This window comes from Cygnus olor, chromosome 1, assembly GCF_009769625.2.
Source record: "Cygnus olor isolate bCygOlo1 chromosome 1, bCygOlo1.pri.v2, whole genome shotgun sequence".
Lineage (NCBI taxonomy): Eukaryota > Metazoa > Chordata > Aves > Anseriformes > Anatidae > Cygnus > Cygnus olor.
The window spans coordinates 128,132,638-128,150,775 of NC_049169.1; the positions used below are offsets into that span (position 1 = coordinate 128,132,638).

General features: G+C 45.8%; 1 protein-coding gene across 2 annotated transcripts in view; it reads right to left on the reverse strand.

Annotated features, from left to right (window-relative positions):
- Window positions 1–11,885: 11,885 nt before the first annotated feature.
- Window positions 11,886–18,138, reverse strand: part of REPS2 (RALBP1 associated Eps domain containing 2) — a 96,645-nt gene continuing 90,392 nt past the window's right edge. For both annotated transcript variants that reach the window (XM_040532849.1, XM_040532857.1), the window contains exon 18: window positions 11,886–16,659. In XM_040532849.1, coding sequence (XP_040388783.1) covers window positions 16,591–16,659 — 69 coding nt within the window. In that variant the 3' untranslated portion in view covers window positions 11,886–16,590. The remainder of the gene's footprint in view (window positions 16,660–18,138) is intronic.

Consider the following 18,138-nt stretch of genomic DNA (forward strand, 5'->3'; position numbering starts at 1 on the left):
GTACTGCAACTGGTGCTGTTTAATGTCTTTGTCAGTGACAGGAAAAACGTGATCGAGTGCACCGTCAGCAAGTTTGCTGATGACACCAAGCTGTGTGGTGTGGTCAACACGCAAGAGGGAAGGAATGCCATCCAGAGGGACCTTGACATGTTTGAGAGCTGGGCCTATGCGAACCTCATGAGGTTCAACAAGGCCAAGTGCAAGGTCCTGCATCTGGGTCAGGGCAATACCAACCACAAATACAGGCTGGGTGGAGAAAAGATTGTGAGCAGCTGATGAAAAGGACCTGGGAGTGTTGATTGATGAGAAACTCGACATGAGCCGGCAATGTGCGCTTGCTGCCCAGAAAGCCAGCTGTACCTTGGGCTGCATCAAAAGAATCGTGGCCAGCAAGGCGAGGGAGGTGATTCTCCCCCTCTGCTCTGCTTTCGTGAGACCCCACCTGGAACACTGCATTCAGCTCTGGGGCCCCCAGCACAAGAAGGACATGGATGTATTAGAATGAGTCCAGAGGAGGGCCACGAGGACGATCAAGGGTCTGGAGCACCTCTCGTGTGAAGACAGGCTAAGGGAGTTGGGGTTGTTCAGCCTGGAGAAGAGAAAGCTGCAGGGAGACCTTACAGTGGCCTTCCAGTACCTAAAGGGGGCTACAGGAAAGCTGGGGAGGGACTCTTTGTCAGGGAGTGTAGGGATAGGACAAGGGGGAATGGCTTTAAACTGAAAGAGGGTAGATTTAGATTAGATATCTGGAAGAACTTCTTTACTCAGAGGGTGGTGAGGCACTGGAACAGGCTGCCCAGAGAAGCTGTGGATGCCCCATCCCTGGAGGTGTTCAAGGCCAGGCTGGATGGGGTTTTGGGCAACCTGGTCTGGTGGAAGGTGTCCCTACCCATGGCAGGGGGGTTGGAACTGGGTGATTTTTAAGTTCCCTTCCAACCCAAATCATTCTGTGATGCTATGATTCTATGATTTTAATATTGAAGTAAATGGCTAAATATGTGAAGAATGAGATAGCCATGAACTACATGTGTGTTTACACATCACCTTCCCTGTTTGCAACAACTTTTTGTTTTTAAAGCAGCTTTTTATTGATCTTTAAAGTGTACTTCTCCAGGACGTGTACATGTACGTGTACAACACAGCACCTTCCAGTGAAGCACTGATGTGCAGCTTCCCTTTCAAAAGGCCTTCCCCATCCCTGGGAACAAGTGCTTGTCATTCCTCCCCTCAAACCATCGTTTTCCCATCCCTTAATCTTAAACCTGAAGGAAAAGATTAATAGATCAAGATTTTATAGGCTGAAAAAGGAGAAAGACCTGTTGCTGAAAATGCTTTGGTGTGCTCATTTCACCTACAGGTGAGAAGCTGGAGAACCTCTGTGTGGCAGCACTGTCTGGACCCACTGTGCTTGGTGCTGCCCAGGGGGCTCCCTGGGGGCTCTGCATCCCCCTGTCAGCCTGACACCTTGCCTGGACCCCAGGCTGCCCACCCCAAACCCAAGTCACTATTTTTCAGCTGAAATGCTGAGGTGTCACCACAGAAAACCAGGTGGTCTTGCAAGAGACACGGTCCAAGGCCATCCCAGGCTCCTGGAGGATCTCCAGAGCTATACCCAGCAGCAAAATGGAAACCAAGAGTGAGACACAGATCCATCAGAACTGCACTTTCCAGAGGAAATGTACCCAAATAAGGTGACTGCTATGAACTGTCCCTCACTGGTGCTCCCAGGAGGGCTGCACTGTACAAACCCAAACTCAGTGTGAGAAGGTATTGCTGCTCCTCGCATTGCAGTCCATAGACAAATTAAAACAAACAAACAAAAAAAATTTAGAATCAAACAGGAGAAAAATACAGTTGTTCAATCCAGCTGCTCACATTTTTCCCAGTGCCCTGTATGCTGCATAACAGACTTATACATGATAGGTGTAATCTATAATCGAGTGTCTAGAATCAGTAATTGGTCTTTCCAAACGATGGGTGCTAGGAGCAACAGCCGTGGCTGCAGACACTCTGTTTTGCTGCCAATAGTTTTTAAATTCAGGCACAAGTTCGTGCAAGAGTTAGGCACCAGCAGGTTTAAACAATAAGCAGTGTCCTTCATCATCCCAGCTAGATCTTTAACTTGAAAAGAGCAGAACTGACTTGGGTTTGCACAAATACCGACAGATTCTGAGGTTCATTTCTATAAATATATATATATACTTTTTTTTTTTTTCAACAGCTGGGCTTGTCTTCTCCAGATATGATTTTTCCTTGAGATATTCTGCATTTAATTATCAGCTGGGACAGAAAGCTTGCAAGCACAGCTGTTATTGCAACATTTCAGTGCTTTGCCTTTTAGGCCCAGATGGAATGAACTGTGCAAAAAGGAAAAACCAAGAGTAAAGCAAACTTTCCCAAACTCTCAAAACAACTCAATGTGAGAAACAGGCTGGGCTGGATTAAGTGCACACGCGGACCAGATCCACCGCCGTGGCGGTGAGTCACAGTGCTGTGCTGTGGTGACACCACGCCACATTACTCTGCTTCTGCAGAAATGCATCGGGAGAGGGCTGCTCTGTGATGGGTGGCCCGGTGCCCTGGGCTGCTGTAAATCTCTCTGCAGGGCTGGGTGGGGGGTTGTGCGCTGTGTTAAGGCAGCCAAACACCCTTAATTCCTTTCACAGCTAGGGCCTGTTGCAGTTGATGACGCTGTTTGCAGAAGAAGGTATTTGGCTGTTGCATCTGGCACAGGGGACACTATGGGCTCCTCGGTTTGTGTGCTGGAGCCGTGCTGGGGACGTCACTGCAGGGTGGGAGGCAGCCCCCTCCTGAACACCGCAGTGTCCCACCAACCTAGGGCATGCAGACAGGGTGGCCCTGTGCCAGCATGGCCTGTGGTGGTTCCACACCGATGGGCAGCTCGGCTCTACCATGCTGCTCCCTCACTGACACTCCTCAGAAGGACTGGGGGAGAAAATATGAAAAAAAAAAAAAACAAAACCTCATGGGTTGAGATACAGCCAAGGAAATCACTCACCGATTACCATCATGGGCAAAACAGACTCAGCATAGGCAGATTAATGTAATTTATTGCCTATTACTAACAAGCTAGAGAAGTGAGAAACTAAAAGAAAACTAAAAACACCTTCCCCCCATCCACCCTCTTCTACCTTCTTCCCCCCAGCAGGGGAATGAGGGAATGAGGGCTGCGGTCAGTCTGTCTAGCACTTCGTCTCCGCCGCTCCCTCACGGTCACTCTCTACCCCTGTTCCACGTGGGGTCCCTCCCACGGGATGCCGTCCTTCCCAGCAGCGGGGGCTGCCCACAGGCAGCAGCTCTTCAAGCACTGCTCCCACATGGCTCCGTACCACAGGCTCCACCCATCCCCCAGGAGCAAACTGCTCCAGCACGGGTCCCCCACAGGCGGCAGCTCCCCTCAGACCCCCTGCTCCTGCGTGGGCTCCTCTCCACGGGCTGCAGCTCCGGCCCGGGGCCTGCTCCTGTGGGCGCTCTCCGTGGGCCGCAGCCTCCTCCAGGCCACATCCACCTGCTCCACCGGGGGCTCCTCCACGGGCTGCAGCTCTGACCTAGGGCCTCCTTCTTCACTGACCTTCTTCACCTGGAGGTCTGCAGGGCTGGTTTTCACTCCTCACTCTCCCAGCTGCTGTCACACAGCAGTTTTTTTTCCCTTTCCTTAAATCTGCTCTCCCAGAGGCCCACCCAGCATTGCTCCCTGGCTCGACTCTGGCCAGCAGCGGGTCCCTTGTGGAGCCGGCTGGAGTTGGCTCTGGTCTGACACGGGGCAGCTGCTGGGCTCTGCTCACAGAGGCCACCCGTGCAGCCCTCCGCTACAAAAACCTTGCCATGTAAGCACAAACCACACCCCCAATACGGGATTTTAAACAGGGCATGTGTAGTTTCTGTTGTGTGAAGGCTGTTGGTTAAAATGCTTAATGCTAGAGCAAGAGTAAGAATGAGCCCCAACAAAGTGTTGCAAGAAGGCAGTGTACATGTGGAAGCATGTGTGTGCATGTGGGTCTTCCTCTCCCCATCATGTTGGACAAGTTGAACCCTCAACATGACTGCAAAACATGAGCATGTTCTCAGATGCAACTTCTCCTTTTGTTTGCTGCTGGAGCACCATATACCATGACCTTAGAAAGTTTGCAAGCTTCTTTTGGGGAAGAGAAGTGGAATAGGATAGCGGCAGCCTTACAGCCTCCTCATTTCCCTTACCTTTGATAGTACCTTTCAAAACTGAAGGGTGCTGGGGTGCTGAGCAAGAGCAGCTGTGGCTCCACCCAAATGGCTGGGTTAGACCATGCATTCAGTACAGCAGAGACCATCTGTACTGTAATCAGGCACCCACCTGCATTTTGTTTCATGCATAAAGCTTGCAGCCAGGGCATTCCTCTTCTGTGCCCACCTCCACCAGATGCAGAGGTGATGATGCAACTGGGCCAGAATTTGCAAACCGGTGGTGATGGTGCTGCTGTTGGTGGTTTCGGTGGCATCCCTCACCTGCAGTGAGCTTGGCACAGGCATTCCCAACATGTGCTGGTGATTCAGGGTCTGGGGAGTTTCCCATTCCCCCCGCCTCCAGCACTGATGACCTCACAGCAAAGCAAAGGAAGGGATGGCTTTGGGTTAAAAAGATCCAACTTTTGCCAGGCTGGTGTCAAGGCATTTCCATTCTTTGAGCTGTCTGGCAGCTCTGCCTCAAGTTGGGTTAAAGCACAAGTGCCACTGGGACCATAGAGAGGTGCCAAGAGCCTCCTGCTCCCAGCACTGAGCTCACCAGTACAGTGGCACAGCAGGAACAGGCCTCCAGAAGTGCTCATCTCTGCGCCTTAATGCAGAAGGAGCCCAGACAACATTGGATCTTTAACTCTTACCTAGGTGGAATTAAGCAAGATTAATCCCACCTCTGACAGCTTCCCGGGGCCACAGAAAAGACTGTGGCAGAGAAAGGTTTGAATATGGATTTACTTGGCTGGTGTCCCGATGCTGGGACAGTCTTTCCTCTCTGGGGGCAGGCATCTGAGAGCCAGACTGTCATCTGCAAAATCAGTGGCAAATAAACGCCGTGACAGTAAAGACAGCCTCAAGCACTTTTTTCTCTCAGAATTAATCAGATTATTTCCTCGGGATAATATTTTATTAATGCAACTGTAACCCATTCCATTAATACATTTTTTTACAAACCTGTCATGGGCTTACCCTATCATGCATTGTGCAGGATGCTGCCTTGTTAGGGGCAGCACCTGCCCCCACTCACAGCAGGCAAGGTTTTCCTGTTAGAACCATAGAATTATTTAGGCTGGAAAAGATCTCTAAGATCATCTAGTCCAGCCATTAGCCTAGCATTGCCAAATCTGCCGCTAAAGCATGTCCCTAAGCACCACATCTATATGTCTTTTGAATACCTCCAGGGATGGTGACTCAACTACTCCCCTGGGCAGCCTGTTCCAATGCCTCACAACCCTTTCTGTGAAGAAATGTCTCCTCATTTCCAACCTGAACCTCCCCTGGCGCAACTTGAGGCCATTCCCTCTAGGCCTATCATTAGTTACCTGTGAGAAGAGGCCGACCCCCAGCTCCCCACACCTTCCTTTCAGGGAGTTGTAGAGAGCAATGAGGTCTCCCCGGAGCCTCCTCTTCCCCAGCCTAAACAACCCCAGTTCCCTCAGCCGCTCCTCACAGGACTTGTGCTCCCAGCCCTTCACCAGCTTCGTAGCCCTGCTCTGGGCACACTCCAGGGCCTCGATGTCCTTCATGTAGTGAGGGGCCCAAAGCTGAACACAACACTCAAGGTGCAGCCTCACCAGAGCAGAATGCAGGGGGACAATCACTTCCCTAAAAGTTGTCTTCATGGAAATCCTGGATCGAGTCCAGGTCTGCTAATCTCCTTCCCAGCCGGTTACAGAGAAGAAGGGCCACAGAATTCATTTCACAAGCTTAAAGGACTAGATTTCTAGGAAGGCAGGATTTTAGACAGCTTTGTGTTGCTCTCCCTATTGTTCATGAGAGAAAATAATCTCTTTGACTAGCTCATCCTGTATTAGCTTCCCAATTCATCTCCCAGACTTTTGAGCCAGGACTGTCCATACTTCATTAGTCCACTGAGCCCTAATGCACTTGCCACATGCATGTTATTAGGTCACTGCTGATTAAATAATTCAGCCTCTCTAAAATGACAGTACTCAAGAAAGTGGGTTATGTGCTGAGGTCAGGCTTGTTTACTTTGAGGAAGGCTGGTGGTACTGGCCAACATTGTTGGGCTGAGGGAGATTTTTGATGGTGGAAAAATTGCTTAAGCAACAGGCTGGCTTTGTCAGAAACAGGCTGTGATTTGTCTGCTCCCAGAGTGCTTTCAGAACAAAGACCACTGTCCTCCAGTATCTCCAGGACACAGAAACAAGAATTCAGTTTTATGAATGTTTCCCTGTAGAAACACTCAGATAAGTAAGACCTTGTGCTAATAGATAGATTAGACCTTGTGCTAATCACAGCGTGGCAGGGCCCTCTGGGCTCACCTGCTCCAAGCCCTGCCCAAGCAGGGACACCCAGAGCAGGCTGCCCAGGCGGCTTTTGGAGATCTCCAAGGAGGAGACCCCACAGCTCTCTGGGCAGCCTGTGCCAGGGCTCCTCACCTGCACAGCACAGAAGTGCTGCCTGACGTGTTCCAGTTTGTGCCCAGTGCCCCTTGTCCTGGCACTGGGCACCTGCCTAACAGTCTGAAACACTCTGGCACTCTTCACAAAGACAGTAAGCTTTGGAACCAGAGGAAAATACAGCCTGTGTATATTTTCTCCTTTATGGTAGGTCTGTGGAGGTTACAATTACTACACCCTCAACCTGTGGAAGGAGGTCTAGAGGAGAAGCTGGAAACACTCTTATTCCTTATAGCAATGGGAACTCCTCTTCTAGCTATGCCGGTCTGACAGCTTTCACACTCTGAGCTTGATACCAAAGTTTTGAATAAGTATTAGTGGTTTGGATACTTAGAATATTTTGATTGAGAATAAATAAAAATTATACCAAATAATGAAGCATTCCCTGAAAGTTTTATTTGTTCTTGGGAATGAAAAGGATAATACTGATGCTGCTCGAGGGTTTCTGTGTGGCTATTACTTACAGAGGAGCTACAACCCTGTAGGGCTGCAGCAGTGCTGTTACACGTGTATCAGCAGCTGAGCTCCACTGCTACCTATCTGCTCTCTCAGAGTATTGATTGTATACCTTAAAGCTCCAGCTGCTGGACTAGATAAAAATAAGCTTAGATTTAATTACAAAAAATCAGTGGTCAAGCATTAGAAAGGGGCCCTGGATAAGGATTAAAGATTCAGGAGCCAGAAGGCACATTAAACAAACGTCCCATTTCATTTTTAGTTCTCACTCTTGAAGCCCACCTTGTGATTTTGAAAGCTGGATTCATAAATTTGAATCACTGAGGCTTTAACACCTTGTCCAACATGACACAGTGCAAGTAAAAATCAAATCCTTTAACATGAAGTTGCTTTTCCTACTAATTTCTTAGGTCCCTAGAGAACTTCTAAAATGTAATTTACTTTTACATTTCACTCAACTTGCACAACGCAAACAGACCAGTCTTCCTGAGTACTGCAGTGTGACCTGCAGAATTACTGCTTTAAACCTTCAGCAACGGCTTACAGCAAAGTTACATACATGGCGAGCAAATTCACATTCCTCAATTTGTCACCCACTTCCTATTGTATTAAAACATACATAATAAAACTATTGGCAAAAAAAATAACAGCTACTAACACATCCGTCTAGGTTGAGGATTGACGTAAATAACTTGTATCTGTCTAACAGATCAGAGGATTATATGGCGGTCAATGAACAATCAACCTGATTTCTTTTAGAAAAAAAAGCTATATTCAAGGCCTGAATTGTTACTTCTTCCCTAATGATAAATGACAGCTACATAAGGCAAAATATGCAGTGATTTCTGAGTGCAAAAATGAGAGCAAGTCTCAAGAGGCTTTGCAAAATTCAGAGGAGCAATAAATACACCTATTTAATGGAAATAAAAATTGAGATGTTTATTAATTTGATTAGAACTAATTTTGATCTCTCATTCCTCTCCTGCCTTTGATCCTGCTTCTTCTTCTTCTTGAGACTAAACAGTTAAGACTGCTAATGAAACACCTCAGGATGTAAAATTACATGAAAAATTGTCCTTCTCCCTGCGAGTTTCCTGAGCCCAGGCTCAGAGTTACCATTACCATAAGCTGCAGAGCAGCTCCGGAGGCTGGGATTTGCACTCTCAGGAGATGCTCACAGGCAATGCTGTTATCTGAGCGAGTGGAAATCAAAGCACATGAGGTCAGAGGACAATTTTTATCTGTCTGAAGAGGCACATTTTTTAGCACTGCTTTTCAGTGAGATATGGGCTCTCAGTCCGCCAAGGCCTGAGGTTTTCTTTCCAGCTCATGCAGAAACTTTTCCATGCAGCTCACTGAGAAATGCATGGTTACAGAGCATACCTGCCATGGGCCAGGGAGCCTCACACACACATCTGATGGCTTAAAAATAGTTATTACTTTCAAATGGTGCCTCAGGCTCAATGCAAGCATTGAGAGAAGATTGAAAGCCAGAGATTCACACCACCGTTTACTGGATTGTACAGTGTTATTAACAAATTCGCAATCCGCTGTGATGATACCGCCCCTCCAGGATGCCAGCTGATGTTTGCAGGGCTGACAGATAGGGAAAAACAAACAAAACTAAACTAAACAAAACAGGCAAAAACAACTGGGTGTCATGATGCAGTAATTTAGAGTCACTGCTTTAGAGATGAGGTAACCACGAACGGGCTTCGGTTTTGGTTACCCTATTTCAAAAAAACAATATAAAGAAGAAGAAAAAAATTCCAGGGACAGGCAGCAAAAATAAGCGGAGACAAAGAAACGTCTGGAAAAAGACAGAACAGATGGGAATTCCTGTGTCTATACTGGAGAAAAATAACACAGGAAGTGATAAAAAATGCATATTGAATAATCAATGGCAAATGGAAAGCAAACCAGAAACTTAAAATAAAATACATTATGTAAATAAAGTTTGCATGAAGCTTCTACTTCTGAGAGTGTATCACAGGTACACCCCTGTGTCCATTTAGAGAAGATGGAAATGCTGCGGTGAGAAGGGATGCCCGTGTCGTCCTGCCTGCAGCAGATCGTGCATTTAGGTGCCAGGGATGCCATAAGAGATCCCGGTCTGTCAGCCACAGCTGCAGTCTCCAGGAATCTGCGTCCTGAAACGCTGCTGCCAGTCTCAGGGCCCTCCCCTTTTCCTCCAGCGCTTTTCGGCACTGCCCCACGCAGTGACATCTGGAGCAACAGCTCTGCATGGTCTGCGTTAGCATGGGTGTGACTCTCAGATATTATTCCCCTAACTTTTCCCAAATTCTGTCAAACAGCCCTGGGTTTCTGTGCTCAGAGCCCGCGCTGAGCTCAGGTTTCCACAGAGGGTTTCAATAGATGGCCTGCAGAGCTGGCAGGCCACAGCGAGACACCCGGATGAACTGCACCCTGCTGACACATCATGAAGTGCCCTGTGCTCCACCACCTGCAGCCTTGGCCACCTCCCTGCATCACCAAACCAGAGCAAAGCCATAACCCGGCTAAAGGAGAGCAGGCCGAGCCTCCTGGGCTGGGGGCTGGGGCAGAAGCAGCCTGTGTCTGTGCTCTGCTCAGTCTACCCAGCTCATGCATGCTTTGTATCAGTCTGCCAAAGGCGTTATCACTGACTAAATGTACCCTAACTCTGTGACAGACAGCATGAACTGCTTAATCCTTTAAGTGACCCTGGAACAAAATGACTTGTACATCAAGTGGCAGTCCTACGCATAAGCCTCCTGATGGTGAGGTGCTCAGCAGAGCTTTTTAAGTATGTTACTCTGCTGTGTGGGGCTGGAGCAAGGTGGTGGAGAAGCAGCGACTTCTCCACTACCTCAGAAGCACGATTATTTCACCTGCTCCCAAGTGATGTTTTCCCTTCACCCTGCTCCCACCAGTATCAGGGACTGGGCCTACTGCCTCCGTTTCCTGTTTTCTTCTTGCCAGACCCTTCATGCTGTGCCGTCACAGGGCTGGATGCGCTGTCCCTGCTCCACTACTGCTCTTCTCCATGGGGCAAGGTCCTGGTGGAGGGCCTGTGGCAGAGAGAAGTTACCTGCACATTTTCTCTTTTGCATGTTTCATTGAAAAACAGCACAGTGATGAGCAAGTTCTTTACACAAACCAAGGACACGAAGTCAAATCGACATTTCCTGTGATGTGTGGAAGCAGTCTAAGGAACCCCCTCCCTCACTCCCATGAAAAACGGGCCAGATGCAATATATATCCTTGATCTTGTCTAGCCCATCACATTTCTGATGCATAAAGCATCCTCAAAATGTCCTCTGATAAGACATTCCTCCTAGCTTGCGCTACTTAATTTACCAATCAATAAATGTAAATCAATTTGGGATTTAACTGGAAATACAGATGTGGCACTTACCAGAATATCTACTGGATTAACACAGCTGGGACTCAGCTAATGCCACTGCTTCCAGACGTGCCCAAAATGGTGTGTGCTGTGGGAATACCGGGGACTCGCGAGCATACTGCAACCTGGTCTCACATACCCAAGGCCTCCTGCTCCGGAGTGCATTTGTTTGAGGGTATGTGGTGCCCGGGAGGCTGGCAGGGAAGGTGAAACAGGAGGAGTGATGAAAGAGCTCTGACCCAGCTACGGGCTACAGATACCCAAGGGGTCTGTTCATTTGTTAATTTTCCTTTATTCTGCTTTGCCACAGAATCCGTGTGAGCATATAGTCTCATCACACACACTTGTGAGGCAGTGTTGCCTTAAAAACAGTGAAAGGATAAAAAAGGTCTTTGAGCTTCTTATATTTCTTTTCTTTCCCATTTCCACTAAGAATTATTTTTCTAGAGCAGGAAGATGCATCTTTCATTTTTTAAGATTATTGGAAACATGAATCCAAACATGAAGAGTCAACCTAGAATTGCATGAAGGCACCCCAGAGTACCATACAATTGTAAAAATTAAGAATGGAAAAGCCATCTAAATCCATCCTGCTGCCAATGCCGAATAGCTCCCTACAGGATATTTACAAGTTTTTAGTGCCTTGGCCTTGTGCCTCACGTGCACTAGAGACGTACTTCCAGGGCAATAAATCATCTCTTGTCATGGCTTAATGCTGTAAAAATTAATTTATCACTAATTATTTCCTCTTTTAAAGCCCTGCTCTTTGGATAGCTGGGACGTAATTCTTGAAAATAACACTAGTTAGAGAGTAGAAACGCACGATCCCCTCCAGCTCCCTGCCCATAAAGGCCAGCTCTTCAAATGCTTTTCTTTTCCCGATTTAGTTTCAGCTCTCGTAGTTGATGGGCCACCCTTGGGACCCACCTGGCAGCCTCGGGGACAGAAAACAATGATCACTGGGGTGCTGGTGGACAACAACTTGGGTCCTCTCACTGTTCCTGCTTGGGCACCTCCAGGCCAAGGGTTTGGGGTGCCCATGGGAAGGACTCTTCCTTTGTGCTTATACCATCTAGGTTAGAGAAGGGTGTACCTCTTCAGGTTTATCGTGGAGCTAAGCCTGAATTCCGACAAAGTGAGGCCTGACAAAGTAAAGATGAAGTATTGACTTAACTGAAACCTACGGAAATGTGATTTCACTTTAAATAAGTCTCTATTCGTCTCTCTCTCACGTACACACAATCCCAGCCTAAGTGATTTCATCTTTCATAGTTGAAGGTCAGCCATCTCAACCCCGTATTTTTTCCATAGTGAGTCACACTTACTATCCTCCTGTCAGATCTGCACAATCGACATCCTAAATAAAAACCACAAAAGCGAGAGAATTTGAAGTTATTGGACGTTTTTATTTTAATGTAGCACCCAGTTCCATATCACATACATTTTCCAAAATTAGATGGGCATAGTATAGAGCACTATACATTTTGCAGCTTACCACATGGATGTTCTGCAGCTGTGAAAACAAATTGCTTAAATCTGGCTATCTACTTTATAAGTTAAAATTCAAATATATAATAGCCTCAGGGTATTTTTTTAGATTAACAATGATAATGCTCGCAATACGATTTTTACATCAAAAAAATCAATAACAGAGTAAAACATAATGCGTGTGTCCATAGCACATTATCAAGAAGATAACTGGAAAAAGCTTCAAAATACATTTCTTCTCAGAGGTACTACATCATTTGGATTTTTGTTTGCTGAAAAAATACTTTTACTCTTTAGTCAATAAAATATGTCTTCACTAGGGCCTCTTTCCCGTCTGACTTTCGTAACACCGCGTATTTTCTTGTCAAGGACTGTGCGCGCTGAGGGCCAAAGGGCTGATGGTGCTGGAAAACTGACACCCCTCAACCCCTGGCTAGAAACTTCTCGACTGTCTTTTTCCTGTCCTGGAAGCCCAGGTGGGAGGAAAGCAGCTTACATACCAGCAAAAGGTGGTTTCCATATCATGTCCATCCTAAATGCTTCCTGTGAAGAATTCTGACCCCAGCCATCCCGGTGGGGCCATTTTAGGGCGCGAGTCGTCATCGCCCTGGCTGGTTAGCCCTGACAGCATCAAGCAGTGTATGCCTGGATGAAAGCTGAATGAGTTCCTCTCCCCAGTATGGCTGCAGAATTCCCAGCAGCAAAACCACTGCCTCGTACATAGGAACACTTTGGAGACAATCTGATAAGTTAAGAAGGGTATTTGCTGACTTAACGACAGGGCTGGATCCACTACATCATTCACATTTCTGCTACATTAGCAGAACTCTCTGGAAGAGAGAATGGAAAACTCTCTGGGAAGAGGTGATAACGTTTCCTCTGCATCTAGTATTAATTTAATAACTCAGAGAAGGACATTGATTGTTAAGGATTAATGTTTGTTCACAGGCCATTTGTTTGAGCAAATAGAAACTGCTCACCTCACTTAATTACTAGGTTATTGTTTATATTTAAAGGCTCAAGTAAAGATGGCTTGATCTACAAAGGCAACCATTCACTGCACTTAGCTGGGCATTTTTCTTCTTTCAGCACTGAACTACCACATATTGAAACAAATCTCTCATAGAAAGGTATCAGATGTAACAAACATGAAGAGATCTATAAAGAAATACATGACCAAAAGGAAGATATGTGAGTGCACACATATACATACACAGTCTCATACCGTGGAAAATCCTTATCTGGGCTGTAAGCAAGGGCCTGCTTAAGACCCTGCTCTGCCTAGTCTTGTCTTGTGGACAAAACTGTTTAATTGTCCAAACAAATAGCTGCAGGAAAGCAAAGACTTAGAAAGGGACACCAGGCTCACGGTCAGCACATCCTCTCAGACACGAGGAAGCCATGTTCTAGCTTCTGTCCCCAGTTACCATTCCTTGCTGGAGATGCTCTGCTCTGCACAAATGCTTGCAGAAACTGTGAATCAAGGAAAGCAAGACTTGGTGCATGGGATACTGCTCTTGCTTCCTGGTTGGGCTCCCAGGTCTTAGTTGCTGTTCTGGGCCAGGCACGTCAGGGGCTTAAAGTTGATCAGTCTCCCTGAGCCCACAAAAGTGCCCTAAACATTGAGGAATCTCCTTCTGCCAGATGTTCTGCCTCAGGTCTAGAAGCAACCTAGTTGCTCCCATCTGAGTAAAGTCTCTTCAAGAGTGAAGAGAATCATCAAGAAGTGATGATTTCTCTGTACCCACATTTTTTTCCCAATGATTTTTTTTTTTGGACAAAATCTGTAATACTGGATTTAGATGTGAATTTTGACCTGTCAGCTCTGTTAATAGTAGCCATGTACACGGCCACATGGAGCATCTGCCAGAAACAGAGCTTCCTTATGCTTTCTCCTCTCCTTCTCAAAATGGTAACAGCTTCCCAAGAGCAGACACTTTATCATTTTGGATGGGATATGCACAAATGCTTAAGTACTGAGACATACAGAAGAACAATTTCATGCAGGATATGTATAACACAGCACTTCTCCTTGAATGTCTTGATTTAGTATCATCATCATAGCCAATAATACACCAAACAGATTACAAATTAACTTACTTTCTAGGCCTTGAAGCTAAGTATGGAATTTGATTACACCCCTCAAAGCGCAACCTCAGTGATAGTTACATTTTAAATTTATTAACTCCAGTGGTAGACTAACAACTAAGCATTTCTTTGTTGGTAACCAGGTATTTTAGGTTGAACGAACACCTGTACCTTAAAAAGGAAACATCTGAAAAGGACACACAGAACAGACTTTTCCACTCTTTCTTTGAACGCCATCTATTCAATGAATAACCTGAGTGAAATAAACAGGGTCTTCCTCTAGTGTGGTCTTCCATCAAACATAAGAAAGTCACTCACTGCCTTAAAATCACAACATGCATATTTCTTTGTAATCATTGAAAAGCATTCCTTAAAAATCACATAGAAAAAACAAAAGGTGCCAGATGATTATTTCCAATTGAGTAGCAGATGTTTATTAACCAAATGACAATGCAAGAACTAAAAAGCAAAGAAAGAAAGAGCACTTAACATCCTTAAAAACTCAGGAACGACTCAGTGTTAAGAACATATGAAATAAATGACGATAACTTCTGACCAGCACCACTGATAGCACAAGGACAGTAGCTCTTCTGCAGCTTCCTGGAAGTTTGCAGCTTTCACATTTTGTCATTGATGAAGAATGATCATCTGACTCCAGCTACGCCAACAGTCACACAAAAAAAAGTTCCAAATCCAGAGAAATGGCTGTTGCTCGTTCACACAGCGACATTTAGATGAATTGAAAGCAGTGCATTACAAAAACAGATTTTTGTTAACAACTCTGCAAATGCTTCTTTTCACCTTTAGACCTCTGGATCCATATCCCACATCCATATCCCTTTCAGCAAAAGTAACCCGTTTCCTCAACACTTTAAACATTCCTGTTGATGTCATTCTTACTTATCTCCCAACAAAACTTTTGGCTGCTTCCACGTCCTCTGATACCTCACTGCAGCCATGCCATGACACAGCCTGAATGGAGGCCAACTAGCTATTTTAAACCTATTTCTCCTTCCTCTCTACCCCAGAGACGTCCTAAAGCTACTGTGAGGAGGCATCAGACGAAAAATGGTAAAAACAATCAAAAAACAACAACAAAAAACCCTGCTGCACAGTTTTTGCAAGGTGTATACTCAGGTCATTGAGCAACAGGATACAACGGGATACGAAACATGCAGCATCATGTTTAAGATGGATAACAAGTAGGTGAACTTTCCCAGCAGTGAAGCAACCATCATACCCATGAAGGGAGCAGGGGTGATAGTATGTCTGAGGTTGTCCAGCATAACAGTATTGGCCCAAGAAATAAAGCAACGTTGCTTAGACAGCTTCCATTGCAAGAACTGAGACCGAAGCCAATGACCACTGCCTCCACGGAAAAAAATCCCACAGAGTTCAGTTGGCTTTGGACCAGACCCAGGTAAAAAAAAAATAATAATAATTTGTGCTTCTTCACTTGGAAAAACAGATGAGCATTAGCAGCTTCATCCTATCAATATCATCTCCAGTGAGGTGCAAAGGAACCTTAATGAAAGCCTGCTTTAGAAGGCAATTATTTCCTTCAAACGTTTTATAACTTCATATGTAGCAGTTTTGCTATCTTGCTTCTATTGGAAATACAGTTCTTGTACACATCCTTAACACAAATCAGCAGCCATTAAGACAACAAAGCAGACTAATATAAATATACTTAGAACGGCTTTTACAAAAATGCCTGGAATGCATTTTTAACACCTTGTTAGAAATATGCTGTTGGTTTAAAAAAAAAAGTTATGCAGAGACACTGGCAATCGCAAGCAAGTGATCAAACATTGGTGATACGAAAGAGTTATAGCTCAAAAACAGTATTTTTTTTGTAATTTCCAAAATAATACAATTTTAATATTTTTTACTGTTCTCTCTTATGATATGTGACTTATAAAATACAAGTTCTCTAACATTAAAATACATCCGTGATTGAATAATAAACAGTGCTAAGAAAATAATTATCTTACACGTGATTGCTGATAGAGACTGTATGTCTGGTGACTTTTACTCCTCTTGTACGTTCAATCCACAGGTCTCTATCATCTTACAGGAATCGGTATCAACCAGGAACCCATCTCAAAGGATGAGTTTTAAATTTAAGCAAGACTTCTGGAATGATGTACCTCTCAAGAACCAGGCCAGGAAGTGTTGCAAGAATATGTATAAATCGGGAATTTTTTACATAAATAAAATACTCTTAGGTTACTCATTTCAGTGGTAGACCGCATTTATATGTCAGGCTGGGAAAAGGGAGGGAAGAGGGCAGACACCCCCCTCCCAGGCAGAAATATCCGGCAGTTTGATATTTGCTTTCTGTACCTTCTTCATCTGCAAAGGCAAGCAGGCACGGTAGGGTGCAGAGGAGACGCGACAAGCCTGTCACCTCACTGCAGTCACCTCGGCAGATGCTCCGCGCAGCTGCTCCGCGCCACAGTTGTAGCAAGGCTCTTGATGCATGAGCTCTGCTGCTGCTGCACGCCCCGCCGGGGGTCACAAGACGGTTACGGGACGTAGCTGCTCCAGCTGCGTTTCCAAGGCAATTCGCTCCTTGTGGACCTCCTGGAGGATGCAGAGAGATGTGCCCTAACTTTTTTGGCACTTGCACGCACCACACTGCACCACTGAAGGGCAAACCACTGGTGCTGAGCTGCCCAGGGGCTTGGGGCTCTGCTGTTTCAGTAACTCTCCTTGCTGTCCTGAAACATTACCACACAGCCACCCCCCACAGCAGTCTTTGTAGCAGGGCGACATGGAGGTTCAACTACTTGCTCAGGCAATCACAGAGAGGAGCGGTCCTACATCAGCCAGTGGAATGGCTTGGGATGCAGAGAAACAGCTGGAATTCAGCACTTTTACCAAAGAAAACTAACCAGTTTATTTTCAAATCGCATTTCCCTCAAAACTACTTTCTGAGAATTTTTGGTTCCTACAACCAAACTCTTTCATTTTGCAAATGTACAAGATCTGGCCACTCTGAGATGAAATGGGCTTTGCAGTCTGCCTCTTTGGCAGCCCTGGCAGGGAGAACATCAGCCTGGGTCAGAAACTGACTGTAACGGCTTTGGGGATCTGGGATTTGGGGAAAGCCTCTCCTGGTCTTGAGGCTGCCCCTGCTCTGAGGCCTGGCTCCTGCTGATGTCCCATCGAAGAGCTGGGCTGATTCCCCACGCCTTCGGTGCCCTCAGCAGCAGGCAGGCCTCCACCCTGTGCTCCCCCCGTGTCAGGGCAAGCTCACGGAGCCTGAGACATGCCCATAATGTCTGCTGGTTTCTGTAAGAACAAGGCCCTGCTTCAGCGGAAAGTTTCCAGGCAGCAATACGACCTGAAGGACAAGTTCAGTTTTCTGCTCTTCTATGAACTTAAATCTCTCCATCTTTCCATGGTCCTGCAGGTAAAATGCAGGGAATACCAGAGGTCTATTTTGTGAAGGGACTGGAAATTAAGCGCACTGAAGATAGCGTATGGAAGAAAATCAGACTATAGCTACACTGAACTAACTAATGATGGCAATGTGCTGTCATCAAAAGCTTTCATCTCCATGCTTATTCCAATCACTGTCCTATATTCTGCAATGATTTCAGAACAGAGCATCCACTCTGCATTACTCTTCGGAGATCCCTGAAAGCTAGTTAAAAAATAATATATATTAAGTTGAACATAAACAGACTTTCATCTTGACTGGAGAAAAAGTGCAACTGAGGGTTCACCTCCCTTTTCAGACAAGCGTGTTCATAATATGCTAGGAAGAAAAAGCTGTAGCAGATGAAAAGCTGAAGTTGGTACTATCTTTGAACTGAGACAACAGAAAAAACAGAACTGGTATTTATAAGAAAGTAGCTCCTTGAGAACGTGTTTAAAGACAAGTCAACAGACAACACTAAAAAATCAGTATTAGATGTTCACAAAAAGAGCATGGCTTAGCCAGTCCATGTACACCAGAAGACAGCTATGTAGCACAGCTGATCATCAGACAAGAAAGCTACACCTTGAGTTGCTCTTCTGCACCGGGTGATACCATCAGATTACCCAAACTTTTCA